This window comes from Oncorhynchus keta, chromosome 34 (genome assembly GCF_023373465.1).
Source record: "Oncorhynchus keta strain PuntledgeMale-10-30-2019 chromosome 34, Oket_V2, whole genome shotgun sequence".
Classification (NCBI taxonomy): domain Eukaryota; kingdom Metazoa; phylum Chordata; class Actinopteri; order Salmoniformes; family Salmonidae; genus Oncorhynchus; species Oncorhynchus keta.
The window spans coordinates 11,975,816-11,989,476 of NC_068454.1; the positions used below are offsets into that span (position 1 = coordinate 11,975,816).

The window sequence follows — 13,661 nt, forward strand, 5'->3', positions numbered from 1 at the left end:
TGTGCCTGATGAATGTAACCCTAAACCCATTTCCTACAGTGTAAGTTTCATAACTGGTTGCTGGTAATTGAGTAGTCTGGGTACCAGTCTAACATTTCACTCCTTGTACTCTGTCAATTGTCAAAGGGACTGGCCTTTCATTAATCTCACTCAACATTGAATATACAGCTGGATTTTGTGCGAATTACAGAGTACAAGGAGTGGAATGTCATAGCTGAACAGAGACCCACACCCACTCAACCAGGCTAGAAATTGAGTGGGTGAACCAGTAAATCTCAAAGTGGTAAGAGGCTTACTCAGAGCAGGCTCAAGGGTCCCAAAGTACATCAAGAAGAGAAATACTTCCACATGCACTTTCTATTGGCTCATTAGTCAACTGCCTTTCCAAAACACCATAAAAATAACTCAAGAAAGAGAAAGTTAATATCACAAAACTACTAGCAAAATGTAACTGAGAGTGTGTGTGTGTGTGTGTGTGTGTGTGTGTGTGTGTGTGTGTGTACCCGTTCTTATGTGATTAAGGGAGGCCAGCATTCGCAGCATGAAGGAGGCGGGGACTGTGATGGTGTTCCTGGTCTCCTCAAGCATCAACTCATTACGCGTGATCACCTGAGAGAGAAAGGTAAAAGAAAGCAAATGATACCAGTAAATCAGAACGATCAAAGAGAATGTGATTCCTATCATACTCGGAAGTTGGGAGTGAGACTGGTGAGAGCGGTTGAAGGGTAAGGGAGGACGGAAAGGGGTAACGTGGAAGCGGGAATAGAAAAGGTAATAGGGAGGGGTGAAAAAAGGGAGAAGAGAGGGTGATGAGGGAGGGTACAGGGAGGAGGGCAGGGAGGGATAGGTTGGTCTCCTGGGGCAAGGTGTCTCCAGTCAGCTGTTGTGAGAGTTCTTGTAGAGGACCAGAGACTCTGTGCGGAAGTATCACACAGTGGGGAATCCAACCCCCTCAACTGGTGAGACAGAGAAGTGAACCCCAGACTACCCGCTGTCTGCCACTAACGTTGAATCAATTGTTTAGCAAACATACCTCATCAGCTAGGACTCTGTTAAAGGATGGTGATGCCTCCAGAGGTGACCAGATCTTAATGTCGTAGTCGATCCCTGACGAGGCAAGAACTGGAACAGACAGGAGACAAACTGTTGGCAATAGGGTACGACAATTAAAGGGTAGGAGGTGTGACATCATTGGCTCTTTATACAAGGCTGAAAATGTAGCTAAGAAACTCACCGGGGTGTGGTTGAGGTGTAGAGGTGAGACTAGGGTAGGTGTGTGTTAATCATTGGGGTTACAGAGGTGTGGGTGTATACACTGTAGGTGTGGCTCTAGATATAGAAGTGTAACTCACTGGGGTCATAAAGGTGCGGCTGTAAGCGGGTAGGGGTGTGGTTTAAGGTGTATGGAGTGTACAGTAACTCACTGGGGTCGTAGGGGTGCGGCTGGAGACAGTTGACTACGTGATTGTCGGCCTCCAGCAGCATCAGGTGCTCACCCGTGTGTCTGTCCCAGATGAAGATGTGGCCACAGTCTGAACCACTCATCACAAAGTTGTTCCCCCAGAAACACGACTCCTTGATCTACAGACAGCACACAGAAATAACTGGAGACAAAGGAACTATAAATGCTTTCAAAGCATCTTGAAACTTATTCATATACACACTAACGTACGCTAACCCCATTCCGTACAAATGTGAGTTAGTTTACGTTACCGGTCAAAAGTTTTACAACATCCCCCAGTTCCAAGACCAGTGAGCAGATCCAGAGTCAGCGACTTGCAGAGAGTGAGTGGCACCCTGAACCAAAATGGCTACCACAGCATTTTGCAGTGCCATGCAATACCCTCTGGTGTACGCTTAGTTGGTCAGGGGTTCACCCTACAGCAAGATAATGACCCAAAACATACCTCCAGGCTATGTCACAACTACCTTAGAAGAAAAGAACAAGACTGTAGGCTTCAAATCACAGAATGGCCAGCACAGTCTCCGAACTTAAACCCAATGGAGCTGGTTTGGGAGGAACCGGGCAGAAGGGTGAAAGCAAAGCAACCTACAAGTGCAACACATTTGTGGGAACTTCTGCAACAGTGTTGGGAAGAACTTTACGCACAATATTTGATTTCCATTGTAGAAAAAATGCTACGAGTGTGTTCGGTTGTTATGTCTGCAAAAGGTGGCTACTCGATCTCCTCTCTCTCCTTCTCTTATCAGTCTCTTGTTGTGTGTAAACAATGAGGAGGTCAGGTACTAAGTTTAGTCTAAGCTGGCTATATAACCAATGGGTATAATCAACATTTTTCTCCAGGGTTTGTAGGGTTTCATTCATTCATTGGTTGTTGCATCTTTGGTGTTGCCCATTACCCTCGTGACATCAGTACGTACCTACCAGGGATAATGTAGCTAATAGCTTTCCACTTAGTCCTGCTGGTGAAAACTACAAACACCACATCCTGTAGACTACAGTAGTCTTTTGGACTCATGGGAGCTGTAGTTTTGGAAGTTAAAGTTCTTCAATGAGCACTGCACTGCTTGCAGGTTAGATGTTATAGTTGTGGACACAGACGTTACCTGATCAGCCTACCTCCTACCGCTGATCCTCTGAAATTACATCTATGTTCACAAGCTTGAACCGCCACTGTGTGTGTGTGTGTATATATTTATCTAATTCTATTAAACCGGGAGGATAATTCGCTCAGCAGCTGGGATCCCTCTCTACATCTGGCCCAGGATCAGTTTGTTGCTCTTCACATAATGTTTTCAGTAGGGGTTGGCGTAGGGGGAAGCTGATCTAGAGTCAGCTGGAAGCGTGCGACCAGAAGTAACCGAAGTCGAGAAGTGAAAATTAGTGTACCATAGTCCTGGAGTTGCGGTGGCCCTTGTAGACCATTTTGACTGAGGGTCTCCTGATATTTTGGGTCTCACTCTCCTCCATCTCTCTCCTCTCCTTCCTCCGACGAAACAGTTCCTGGATACGGGCCGCAGCTGAGCGTCTGTGACACACACAAGCACACGTTATACACAGTATTGACAATAAAAATCTTTCACTCTATACCTGCAGAGAGGAAATGTAATTCTGAGCGTCATGCTGGTTCACCTCTCGATGATGCTGAAGCAACCAAAACTTGGGAAAATAAATCAGCAACAAAGCTGCAAATACTACTCACATGCCGCACTAACTGACCATCACCAGTCCTCTACAACCCTACACATACTGTAGAGAAGACAATGCCCTTATTTCACTTCACCCTGTAGATAATATCGATCTCCACTCTCTCCTTCTCTTATCTCTCTCGTGTTGTGAGTAAACAATGAGTAGGTCAGGTACTAAGCTTAGTCTAAGCTGGCTATATAAGCAATGAGTATAATCTACATTTTACTGACGGCTTTGAAAGGGTTTCATTCATTCATTGGTTGTTGCATCTTTGGTGTTGCCTGTTACCCTCGTGACATCAGTACGTACCTACCAGGGATAATGTAGCTAATAGCTTTCCACTTAGTGAATGGTGGTGGTACACACATGCATATACATGCTCACATGAATAGTGTTTCACAAGTGCCCATCACACCCACAAGGCTTAATCCTGCTGGTGAAAACTACAAACACCACATCCTGTAGACTACAGTAGAGTCTCAGGTGGGGGTTGCTTGGACTCATGGGAGCTGTAGTTTTGGAAGTTAAAGCTCTTCAACTGCTTGCAGGTTAGATATTATAGTTGTGGACACACAGACGTTACCTGATCATCCTATCTCCTACCGCTGATCCTCTGAAATTAGATCTATGTTTATAGCAGAATCATTAAACGTACATGACCACAAAGAACAAGAAAAAAGGTTCTCTTACAGCAATAGACAGAGGATGTGACATTAAATGGGATACTCAACAACAACATATCAAAATACTGTGTGTGTTGTAGTGCTGCAGTCCGTACCTCTGTCCCTGTCCTCCTCTGTACCTCGCAGAGGGGATAAGAATTGGATCGTCATCACTGTCGTCTGAGTCCTGGTGGCTACGGGAGGGTTGACCCTGTCCTCCCGGTCCTGTTGGAACCCCCTGCCCCCCTGGACCCCCATGCCCCTCCTCCCCCACAGGCTCCTCTCTCCTGCACCCCCCAGTGGTGTCCTCCGCACCCACACCCTGGTTCCTCTCCAGGGGTGTTGTAGTCACACAATCCCCCACAGAGGAGGCTTGTGCTGTGGCCTGGGCCTGTGTGGAGCCCTGGGTGCTGGAGAAGGAGGCACCCCCAGCCTCACACAGTGGGTCTGTGTGGGAAGCAGCAGACCTGCTCTGGCCGGAGGGCTCCGACACAGCCACTGGTATTGAAGGAGGGGAGAGGTAGGAAGAGAGATGTGGTCAGTATGAGGCTCAGTTGTCTAGGTGTCGGCAATACAGCACAACAAGTGGAACTAATAACGCTTTCCTGATCAGTGCTACACATGGAATCCCATAGAGGACAGTAATGCTAACAATCATGGCCACTCCTGTCCTCACCCTTCTCTGAGGCAGAGCTCTCTGCCAAGGGCCCTTCCCTGGTCTGGGCGGCCCCTGCTGCCTCTGACGGTTTGGACTCTCCACTGGAGACTCCGCTGCCCCTGGAACTGGAGGCTCCGCTGCCCCTGGAACTAGGAGCTCTGCGGCTCCTGTAGAGAACAGGGGGTGGGGCAAAGGAGAGAGGGTAAGAGTCGGTCTCAAAGAACAAGATCCATCACCAAGATGAGACACTTGATTTCGATTTGTGAATATTCATTTGATGAGTAAACATCTGGGAACATCAAGGGTCGGTTTCCCTCGATGTTCAGTATTCTGCTCTCCATTAAGAATCTCCATTGAGCGTGCCTTTTAGTCCAGCAGCAGGCTTAATCTGGGTCTGTAAAAACCACCTCCTAAAGTTTGAATTGTGTGAAATTGTGCTTTCTGGTTTTCTAAGTGGTATAGTCGGAGTCGCACGCTCACCACTCGTCGGTGAAGTCCAGTTTGATGGTGCTGGTGGTGGTTCCCTCAGTGCTGTAGTGTAGACTCAGGACGGGTTCTGCAGTGCTGGCTCGGCTACCTCCAGGTCCAGTACTGCTGCTGGGTGCCCCGGACCCAGACGAGGTGCCAGTTACACTGGCAGACGCAGACAGAGTTTTCACTTTGACCGAACTCGCTCCAGCACTCACAGCTTCTGATGCTCCTGAGAGGGAGAACAGACAGACAGACAGACAGACAGACAGACAGACAGACAGACAGACAGACAGACAGACAGACAGACAGACAGACAGACAGACAGACAGACAGACAGACAGACAGACAGATGTGGTCAGATGAGACAGACAGACAGACAGACAGACAGCACAACAAGTGGAACAGACAGACAGACAGACAGACAGACAGACAGACAGACAGACAGACAGACAGTAATGCTAACAGACAGACACTCCAGACAGACAGACTGAGACAGACAGACAGCCAAGGGCCCTTCCCTGGACAGACAGACAGACAGACAGACTCTGACAGTTTGGACAGACAGACAGACAGACAGACAGACAGACAGACAGAACAGACAGAACAGACAGACAGACAGACAGACAGACAGACAGACAGAGAGAACAGACAGACAGACAGAAGACAGAGGGACAGACAGACAGACAAAGAACAACATTCCAGACCAAGATGAGACAGACAGACAGATTTGTGAATATTCAGACAGACAGACAGACAGGGAACATCAGACAGACAGACAGACAGACAGACAGTATTCTGCTCTCCAGAAGACAGACAGACATTGACAGACAGTCCAGACAGACAGGCTTAATCTGGGTCAGACAAAGACAGACAGACAAAGTTTGAATTGTGTGAAACAGTGCAGACAGACAGAAGACAGACAGACAGACAGACAGACAGACAGACCACAGACAGGGTGAAGTCCAGTTTGATGGTGCTGGTGGTGGACAGACAGTGCAGTGTAGACAGGACGGGTTCTGCAGACTGGCAGACAGACAGGTCCAGCACTGACAGACAGACAGACAGACAGACAGACAGGTGACAGACAGACAGACAGACAGACACTTTGACAGACTCGACAGACAGACAGACTGACAGACAGAGGGAGGACAGACAGACAGACAGACAGACAGACAGACAGACAGACAGACAGACAGACAGACAGACAGACAGACAGACAGACAGACAGACAGACAGACAGACAGACAGAATGAAAGGAATAAATGGAAGGAGAAAGAGAGATTATTGCATAATATAGAGTATATGACAATAGTGTTGCCTGGTTACCAAAATAAAACCCCTATAGTGATTAGGGTTGCAAAAATTCCAGGAACTTTCAATAAATTCAGTTGTTTTTCCGAAATCCTGGTTGGAAGATTCCCAGAATTAGGAGGCAATAAGCAGGAAATACAGAATCCTCTAACAAGAATTTCTGGAAAACCAGGGAATTCATTGAACATTGTGTGGAATTCTGCAACCCTACTCGCGACTATACATTTTCAACAGAGTTATTCATCGTTGTGTTTCCATGTTAGGTGTTACAGTACACTTCAGAATTGGGGACAAAACAATATAGATTAGTTTCTTTTGAAATAGTGTGTAGAGACTAATACTAATTTTGCAAATAGATAAAAACACTTTGTATTCCATTTCAGTGTTAGCACTTTGCATAATGTAGTCTGTAGTTATGCTGGCTAAAAACATGTCAAATAGATTATATTTTAGAAGAAAGGTACACGGTTTTGTTTTTTAATATACAGGACAATCTAATGCGATGGTAACATGATTCACTGTTGTTTTAGGTAGGTCAATGGCAATGCAAAAAAAGGCTGTACTCCATTGTACACTCACCTCCTACTAACTGTGTTACACAAGAAAGTTTCTGTGAAAGTTTTCAAGTTTCATTCCATACAGAGGAAGAGAGGAATTGCTATCCATCAAACCACAGCAGCAATACATACAGTGATTCATATACTTTCAAAAAGCGTGAGGTGCACTTGGTTAGATATAAGTTGCCCATCACAATGGTTACAATAGAAGAAATGGGAGCGTGAAACTAAATCAAAGCTAAACCAAGCGCACCCCTTGAGTATTTGGCAGTATTTGACCCAGATTCAAACCAAAACGTCACACAGGTGAGAGGGGAACACCACAAAGATACAGGGGTTAAATGCAAGCCTCTCGAACTACCACCACACGCAACAAGTTCATCACAAAGCAGTTTGGAATGTCACTGTCATCCTAGGACCTAGTGCGTTGTTCTGTAAAAAAAAAAAAAAAAAAAAGCCAATACAGGAGACGATCGCATTGAGAGGGAACAGTTTGAACGCAAGATGATCTACAGCACGGCTGTGACTGAGTGAAAAGCCAGGAGGGCAGCAAGATTGCATCAGGGCCAGGTTTGGAGCCCAGGGGCACGTGCCCTGTGTGTCCGTTCATAAATACGGCCCTGGATTATGTTACCGGTCCAAAATAAAATCAATACTTAAGGGCTGAGGAATTACCTAACATTATCTCAAGCTACAGTCGCAACAAGAGAGCCTTGGAGAAAATAGCTGACACGAGTCTCCGCCCTGGGGACTCGGTTGGCCAAAAGGGACTGGAATGCATGCCTAGTAAACATGCACTCAGGTAAAGCTGGTGGAGTGGCAAGGGGCAAGCCGGAAGTCTCATGGTAAAGATGGTGGCGGGACAAGAAGGCACACCAGAAGTCTCATGCAAATTATTATATAATTTTTTTATGCCACACAGACGACAGAGAGAAAGGCCAGAGGAAGACAGAGATACAAAAGAACAGAAAGAAAAAGGAGAGAAAGAGAGATAAGAGACTATAGGGATAGAATGAGAGTGAGAGAGAGAAAGAGAGAGAAGGGAAGGAGGGAAAGGGAGGAGAGGAGACGCACCCTGCTGCTCATCCAGAGTCATGGATCCCAGCTGTTTGTTAACCACAGACGAGGGAGAATCTGGAACACAAATAAGACTCACTAAACAACGGGCACAGAGGGTCACACCAGGGTTCATACGATCATGCTCAGGTCACATAGAGGTCAAAGATCAAAGCTCAAGTCAAAACGCAGCGTAAAGTGGACCAAGGCCAAGCAGGAAAAAGAATTAAACACAGCTGAACAGACAGTGTTGTTTGTTGTAACACTGGGAAGAACATCTCAAGGTTGATATTGATATGGAAATAGAACAGCAATTTCACTACAAAAAGCTTGTGGGAGATGGAACACATACGGGACTTGGCGCCACACGTACAGTGCTAAAACACAAAAGATATCACACGCGCAATTCATAGTTCGATACAACAGAAGATTTACACACAGTAGTTCAACTTTTTCAGGCATCTCAAGTTGTCTCACTCAGCCTTTTGAAAGTAAGTCATGGACAGTGGTTGGACCTCATAGTAATACGAACACCCACTCACTGCATGTGTGTTGAGCTGATACCAACTATGTTGACCATGGGGTAGTGCCAGTGGTCAACCACACTGACCAAGGGCCTGTGTAATGCACAAACATCTGTCACCTTGTGTGACTAGTAACCAGCGACCACAAAAAGGGCATCATGCAGAAATTCATCATTGGCAAACCATTCACTCCACCTCAAACTAGATGAATAGACTTCCAAAGAAAGTTGTTACTGAGAGATAGATTGATATATGAATTGATTCCTACCACAATGTCACATGGTCTGATGCCAGTGCATTCCACTGCAACTCAAGCTACATACGTCCACATTACAAGTATTTCGTGAAGCGAATCGTAAAGGATTGAGATTGAATATCATTAATTCCCATGTATATGAAATACCAATTGGTGTGTTCATAGTAGCTTCATCAGTCTCTACAGAAAAGCCAGATGTCACAGCCCTGACGAGGCTTCGCGCCAATACTGAAGCTTACATGTTCAGGTACAAACAATACATATGAAAAATGGGAGACAACATACAAAACTGACTCATTGTAGCCACTTCCATTATGTCTGTCTGTGCCTGTACAGCGCTGTGAAAATGTATTTGCCCCCTTTCAAATTCTCTACTTTTGCATATTTTTGATACCGAATGTGTTATCAAATCTTCAACCAAAACCTAAAATTAGATAAAGGGAACCTGAGTGAACAAATAACACGACAATTGCATACTTATTTCATGTATTTCATAAAGTTATGTAACTCAACTTGCTGCGTCGAAGAGAATGGGGGCGTGCTCAGTCGTCCTTTTCCTGTAGTCCACAATCATCTCCTTTGTCTTGGTTACGTTGAGGGATAGGTTGTTATTCTAGCACCAAGGGGCCAGGTCTCTGACCTCCTCCCTGTAGGCTGTCTCGTCATTGTCGGTGATCAAGCATACCACTGTTGTGTCGTCTGCAAACTTAATAATGGTGTTGGAGTCGTGCCTGGCCATGCAGTCATTAGTGAACAGGGAGTACAGGAGGGGACTGAGCACGCACCCCTGGGGGGCTCCAGTGTTGAGGATCAGCATGGCAGATGTGTTGCTACCTACCCTCACCACCTGGGGGCGGCCCGTCAGGAAGTCCAGGATCCAGTTGCAGAGGGAGATGTTTAGTCCCAGGATCCTTAGCTTAGTGATGAGCTTTGAGGGTACTATGGTGTTGAACGCTGAGCTGTAGTCAATGAATAGCATTCTCACATAGGTGTTCCATTTGTCCAGGTGGGAAAGGGCAATGTGGGGTGCAATAGAGATTGCATCATCTGTGGATCTGTTTGGGCGGTGTGCAAATTGGAGAGGGTCTAGGGTTTCTGGGATAATGGTGTTGATGTGAGCCCTTACCAGCCTTTCAAAACACTTCATGGCTACGGACGTGAGTGCTATGCATCTGTAGTCATTCAGGCAGGTTGCCTTCATGTTCTTGGGCCCAGGGATTATGGTGGTCTGCTTGAAACATGTTGGTATTGCAGACTCAAATCAGGGACAGGTTGAAAATGTCAGTGAAGACACCTGCCAGTTGGTCAGCAAATGTCCGGAGCACATGTCCTGGTAATCCGTTTGGCCCCGCAGCCTTGTGAATGATGACCTGTTTAACAGGTCTTACTCACGTCGGCTACGAAGAGCGTGATAACACAGTCGCCTGGAACAGCTGAAGCTCTCACGCATGCCTCAGTGTTGCTTGCCTCGAAGCGAGCATAGAAGTGATTTAGCTCGTCCGGTAGGCTCGTGTCACTGGGAAGCTCTCGGCTGTGCATCCCTTTGTTGTCTGTAACAGTTTGCAATCCCTGCCACATAAGATGAGCTTCGGAGCCGGTGTAGTACGATTCAATCTTAGCCGTGTATTGACGCTTTGCCTGTGTGATGGTTCGTCGGAGGGCATAGCGGGATTTCTTATAAGCTTCCGGGTTAGAGTCGCGCACCTTGAAAGCGGAAGCTCTACCTTTTAGCTCAGTACGAATGTTGCCTGTAATCCATGGCTTCTGGTTGGGGTATGTACGTACAGTCCCTGTGGGGACGACGTCCTCGATGCACTTATTGATAAAGCCAGTGACTGATGCGGTGTACTCCTCAGTGCCATCGGAAGAATCCCGGAACATGTTCCAGTCTGTGATTGCAAAACAATCCTGTAGTTTAGCATCTGCTTCATCTGACCACTTTCTTATAGACCGAGTCACCGGTGCTTCCTGCTTTAGTTTTTGCTTGTAAGCAGGAATCAGGAGGATAGAATTGTGGTCGGATTTACCAAATGGACGGCGAGGGAGAGCTCTGTGTGTGGAGTAAAGGTGATCTAGAATTTCTCTCTCTCTGGTTGCACATTTAACATGTTGATAGAAGTCGCTCTGGATAAGAGCGTCTGCTAAATGACTTAAATGTAAATGTAAATGAGGTAGAACTGATTTAAGTTACCCTGCATTAAAGTCTCTGGGTGAGCTGTTTCCTATTTGCTTATTTCCTTATACAGCGGACTGAGTGCCGTCTTAGTCCCAGCATCCACCTATGGTGATAAATAAACAGCCACAAAAAGTATAGCTGAAAACTCTCTAGGCAAGTAGTGTGGTCTGCAATTTATCACAAGATACTCTACTTCAGGCGAGCAAAATCTAGAGACTTCCTTAGATTTCGCGCACCAGTTGTTGTTAACAAATATGACCGCCCCCCTCGGAGTGTGCTGTTCTATCCTGCCGGTGCAGCGTATATCCCACTAGGTGAATATCCATGCCACAATTCCGTGAAACATAAAATATTACAGTTTTTGATGTCCCGTTGGTAGGATATTTGTGATCGTATCCTCGTCTCATTTATTGTCCAATGATTGCATGTTGGCGAGTAATATTGACGGTAACGGCAGCTTTCCCACTCGCTTTCTGCGGATCCTTACGAGGCTTCCGGCTCTGTGTCCCCTGTACCTGCGTCTCTTCCTCTTGCAAATAACTGGGATGTTGGCCTTGTCGGGTGTTCGGAGAATGTCCTGTGCGTCTTTGTCTAATCCAAGGTGAGTGATCGCTGGCCTGATATCCAGAAGCTCTTTTTTTGCCGTAAAATATAGTTCCAGAAACATTATGTACAAAATAAGTTACAAATTACACGAAAAAAAAAACCAAACACATAACAGCACAATTGGTTGGGCGCCCGTAAAACTGCTGACATTTCTTCCGGCGCCATTTTACATATAATCTTAACCATAGTCATAACCATCCATAGTCTGCAATATATTACATAGACAACCCCTTCATACTGCTGCTGATGCCAAGGGGCTGCAGAAGCAGTGTTGCACAGCCAACTACCTCACTGCCACACCATACAGGGGAGCTACAGGCAGGACTAACCAAGCAGAAAGAGGAGGGGGGTGGTGGGGATGTGTATGTTTGGTGGAAGGGGGTTTGTGTGTGTGTGTGACAGGTAAAGAGGCGTAAACAGAATATGCAAAACAGAGCCGACGGAGCGTAGTGCAGTGTTGTTTTTCGTCACAAAAGGGGCGGCTCCTTTTTGTGTGCTCCGACATTCGACAGTGAAAACTGTAAAATGCCGTATCATCCTTCCGTAGCCGTGGGGGCATGGTTTGTGTAGGAAATGAACCTTGCTTGGTTCCTTGACCTGAACTACAGTTGAAGTCAGAAGTTTACATACACTTAGGTTGGAGTCATTAAAACTCGTTTTTCAACCACTCCACAAATTAAAAAAAACTATAGTTTTGGCAAGTCGGTTAGGACATCTACTTTGCCCATGACAAGTCATTTTTCCAAAAATTGTTTACAGACAGATTATTTCACTTATAATTCACTGTATAACAATTCCAGTGGGTCAGAAGTTTACATACACTAAGTTGACTGTGCCTTTAAACAATTCCAGAAAGGGATGTCATGGCTTTAGAAGCTTCTAATGGGCTAATTGACATCATTTGAGCTAATTGGAGGTGTACCTGTGGATGGATTTCAAGGCCTACCTTCAAACTCAGTGCCTCTCTCTTTGCTTCACATCATGCGAAAATGAAAAGAAATCAGCCAAGACCTCAGAACAAAAGTTGTAGACCTCCACTAGTCTGGTTCATCCTTGGGAGCAATTTCCAAACGTCTGAAGGTACCACGTTCTTCTGTACAAACAATAGTGCGCAAGTACAAACACCATGGGACCACGCAGCCGTCATACCACTCAGGAAGGAGACGCGTTCTGTCTCCTAGAAATGAACATACTTTGGTGCAAAAAGAGCAAATCATTCCAAGAACAACAGCAAAGGACCTTGTGGAGATTCTGGAGGAAACAGGTACAAAAGTACCTATATCCACAGTAAAACAAGTCCTATATCGACATAACCTGAAAGGCCGCTCACCAAGCCCCTGCTCCAAAACCAGACTACGGTTTGCAAATGCACTGAGAAATGAGTATCATAGATTTGAAGTCCAGTTTTGCTACCTCTTTAGTCAAACAATTTCGTATAAATCAGAAATTAGCTAGGTTGAATTTGGTTATTTGAATGACCTTTTTAAAAGAGAGGTTGGAATCAAGTATGATACCAAGGTACTGAAAATCAGATACCACCTGGAGCTTTTCCCCTGACACATAGACATCTGGCTCAGTAGCATCTGTTGCCCTCTTTGTGAAGAACATGCAAACAGTTTTTTCACATTGAGATGCAAACACGAGTCACCGAGCCACTTTGTAACCTGGACCTGAACTTCCGACTTCAATTGTATAGGCTATGCATCAAAATAGCCTATTTTGCATTAATAAACTAATATAATCTCAGTGACTGTTCAAACAATAAACCAACCAAAGGTATCCGTATTAGAAACCCTCCCACAATTTAATATGTTTAGAAGTAATAACTAGTGATTCCAGGCTACTGGGAACAACAGCTGCGAGATCTGTGCTTATTATCCATGACTAAAACATGATGACATTCTACTTTTAGCTGATATGGGAGTGACGGTAGCTCAACAGAGTGGAGCTTGTAGTACATTTGAAAAGTCTGAGGGGCATATGGAATTTGGCTAGAGGCAGTGCTGAGTTGGGTAGAAGAGGTAAAAGAGAGTATGGTGTGGGGACAGGAGCAATGTCCCCTCTCAGCTGCGTGGATGAGTGGGAGCACAGCACCCCATGACTGCAACGCAGAAGAAATATCAGCTGGCACTGTCACGACTCCGACCGAAGGACACTCCCCTTCCCGTTCGGGTGGCGCTCGGCGGTCGTCGTCGCCGGCCTACTAGCTGCTACTGATTATTTCCTCCCCCTC

General features: G+C 45.8%; 1 protein-coding gene across 5 annotated transcripts in view; it reads right to left on the reverse strand.

Moving 5' to 3' along the window:
• Positions 1-13,661, reverse strand: part of dcaf6 (ddb1 and cul4 associated factor 6) — a 57,216-nt gene that overhangs the window by 2,551 nt on the left and 41,004 nt on the right. For 2 of the 5 annotated variants that reach the window (XM_035749333.2, XM_035749336.2), the window contains 9 exons: positions 7,885-7,944; positions 4,952-5,171; positions 4,490-4,638; positions 3,930-4,311; positions 3,735-3,776; positions 2,852-2,990; positions 1,425-1,581; positions 1,034-1,122; positions 504-609 (listed from right to left, as the gene is read on the reverse strand). In XM_035749333.2, coding sequence (XP_035605226.1) covers positions 504-609; positions 1,034-1,122; positions 1,425-1,581; positions 2,852-2,990; positions 3,735-3,776; positions 3,930-4,311; positions 4,490-4,638; positions 4,952-5,171; positions 7,885-7,944 — 1,344 coding nt within the window. The remainder of the gene's footprint in view (positions 1-503; positions 610-1,033; positions 1,123-1,424; positions 1,582-2,851; positions 2,991-3,734; positions 3,777-3,929; positions 4,312-4,489; positions 4,639-4,951; positions 5,172-7,884; positions 7,945-13,661) is intronic. The other 3 variants (XM_035749334.2, XM_035749337.2, XM_035749335.2) reach the window with 3 other exon arrangements.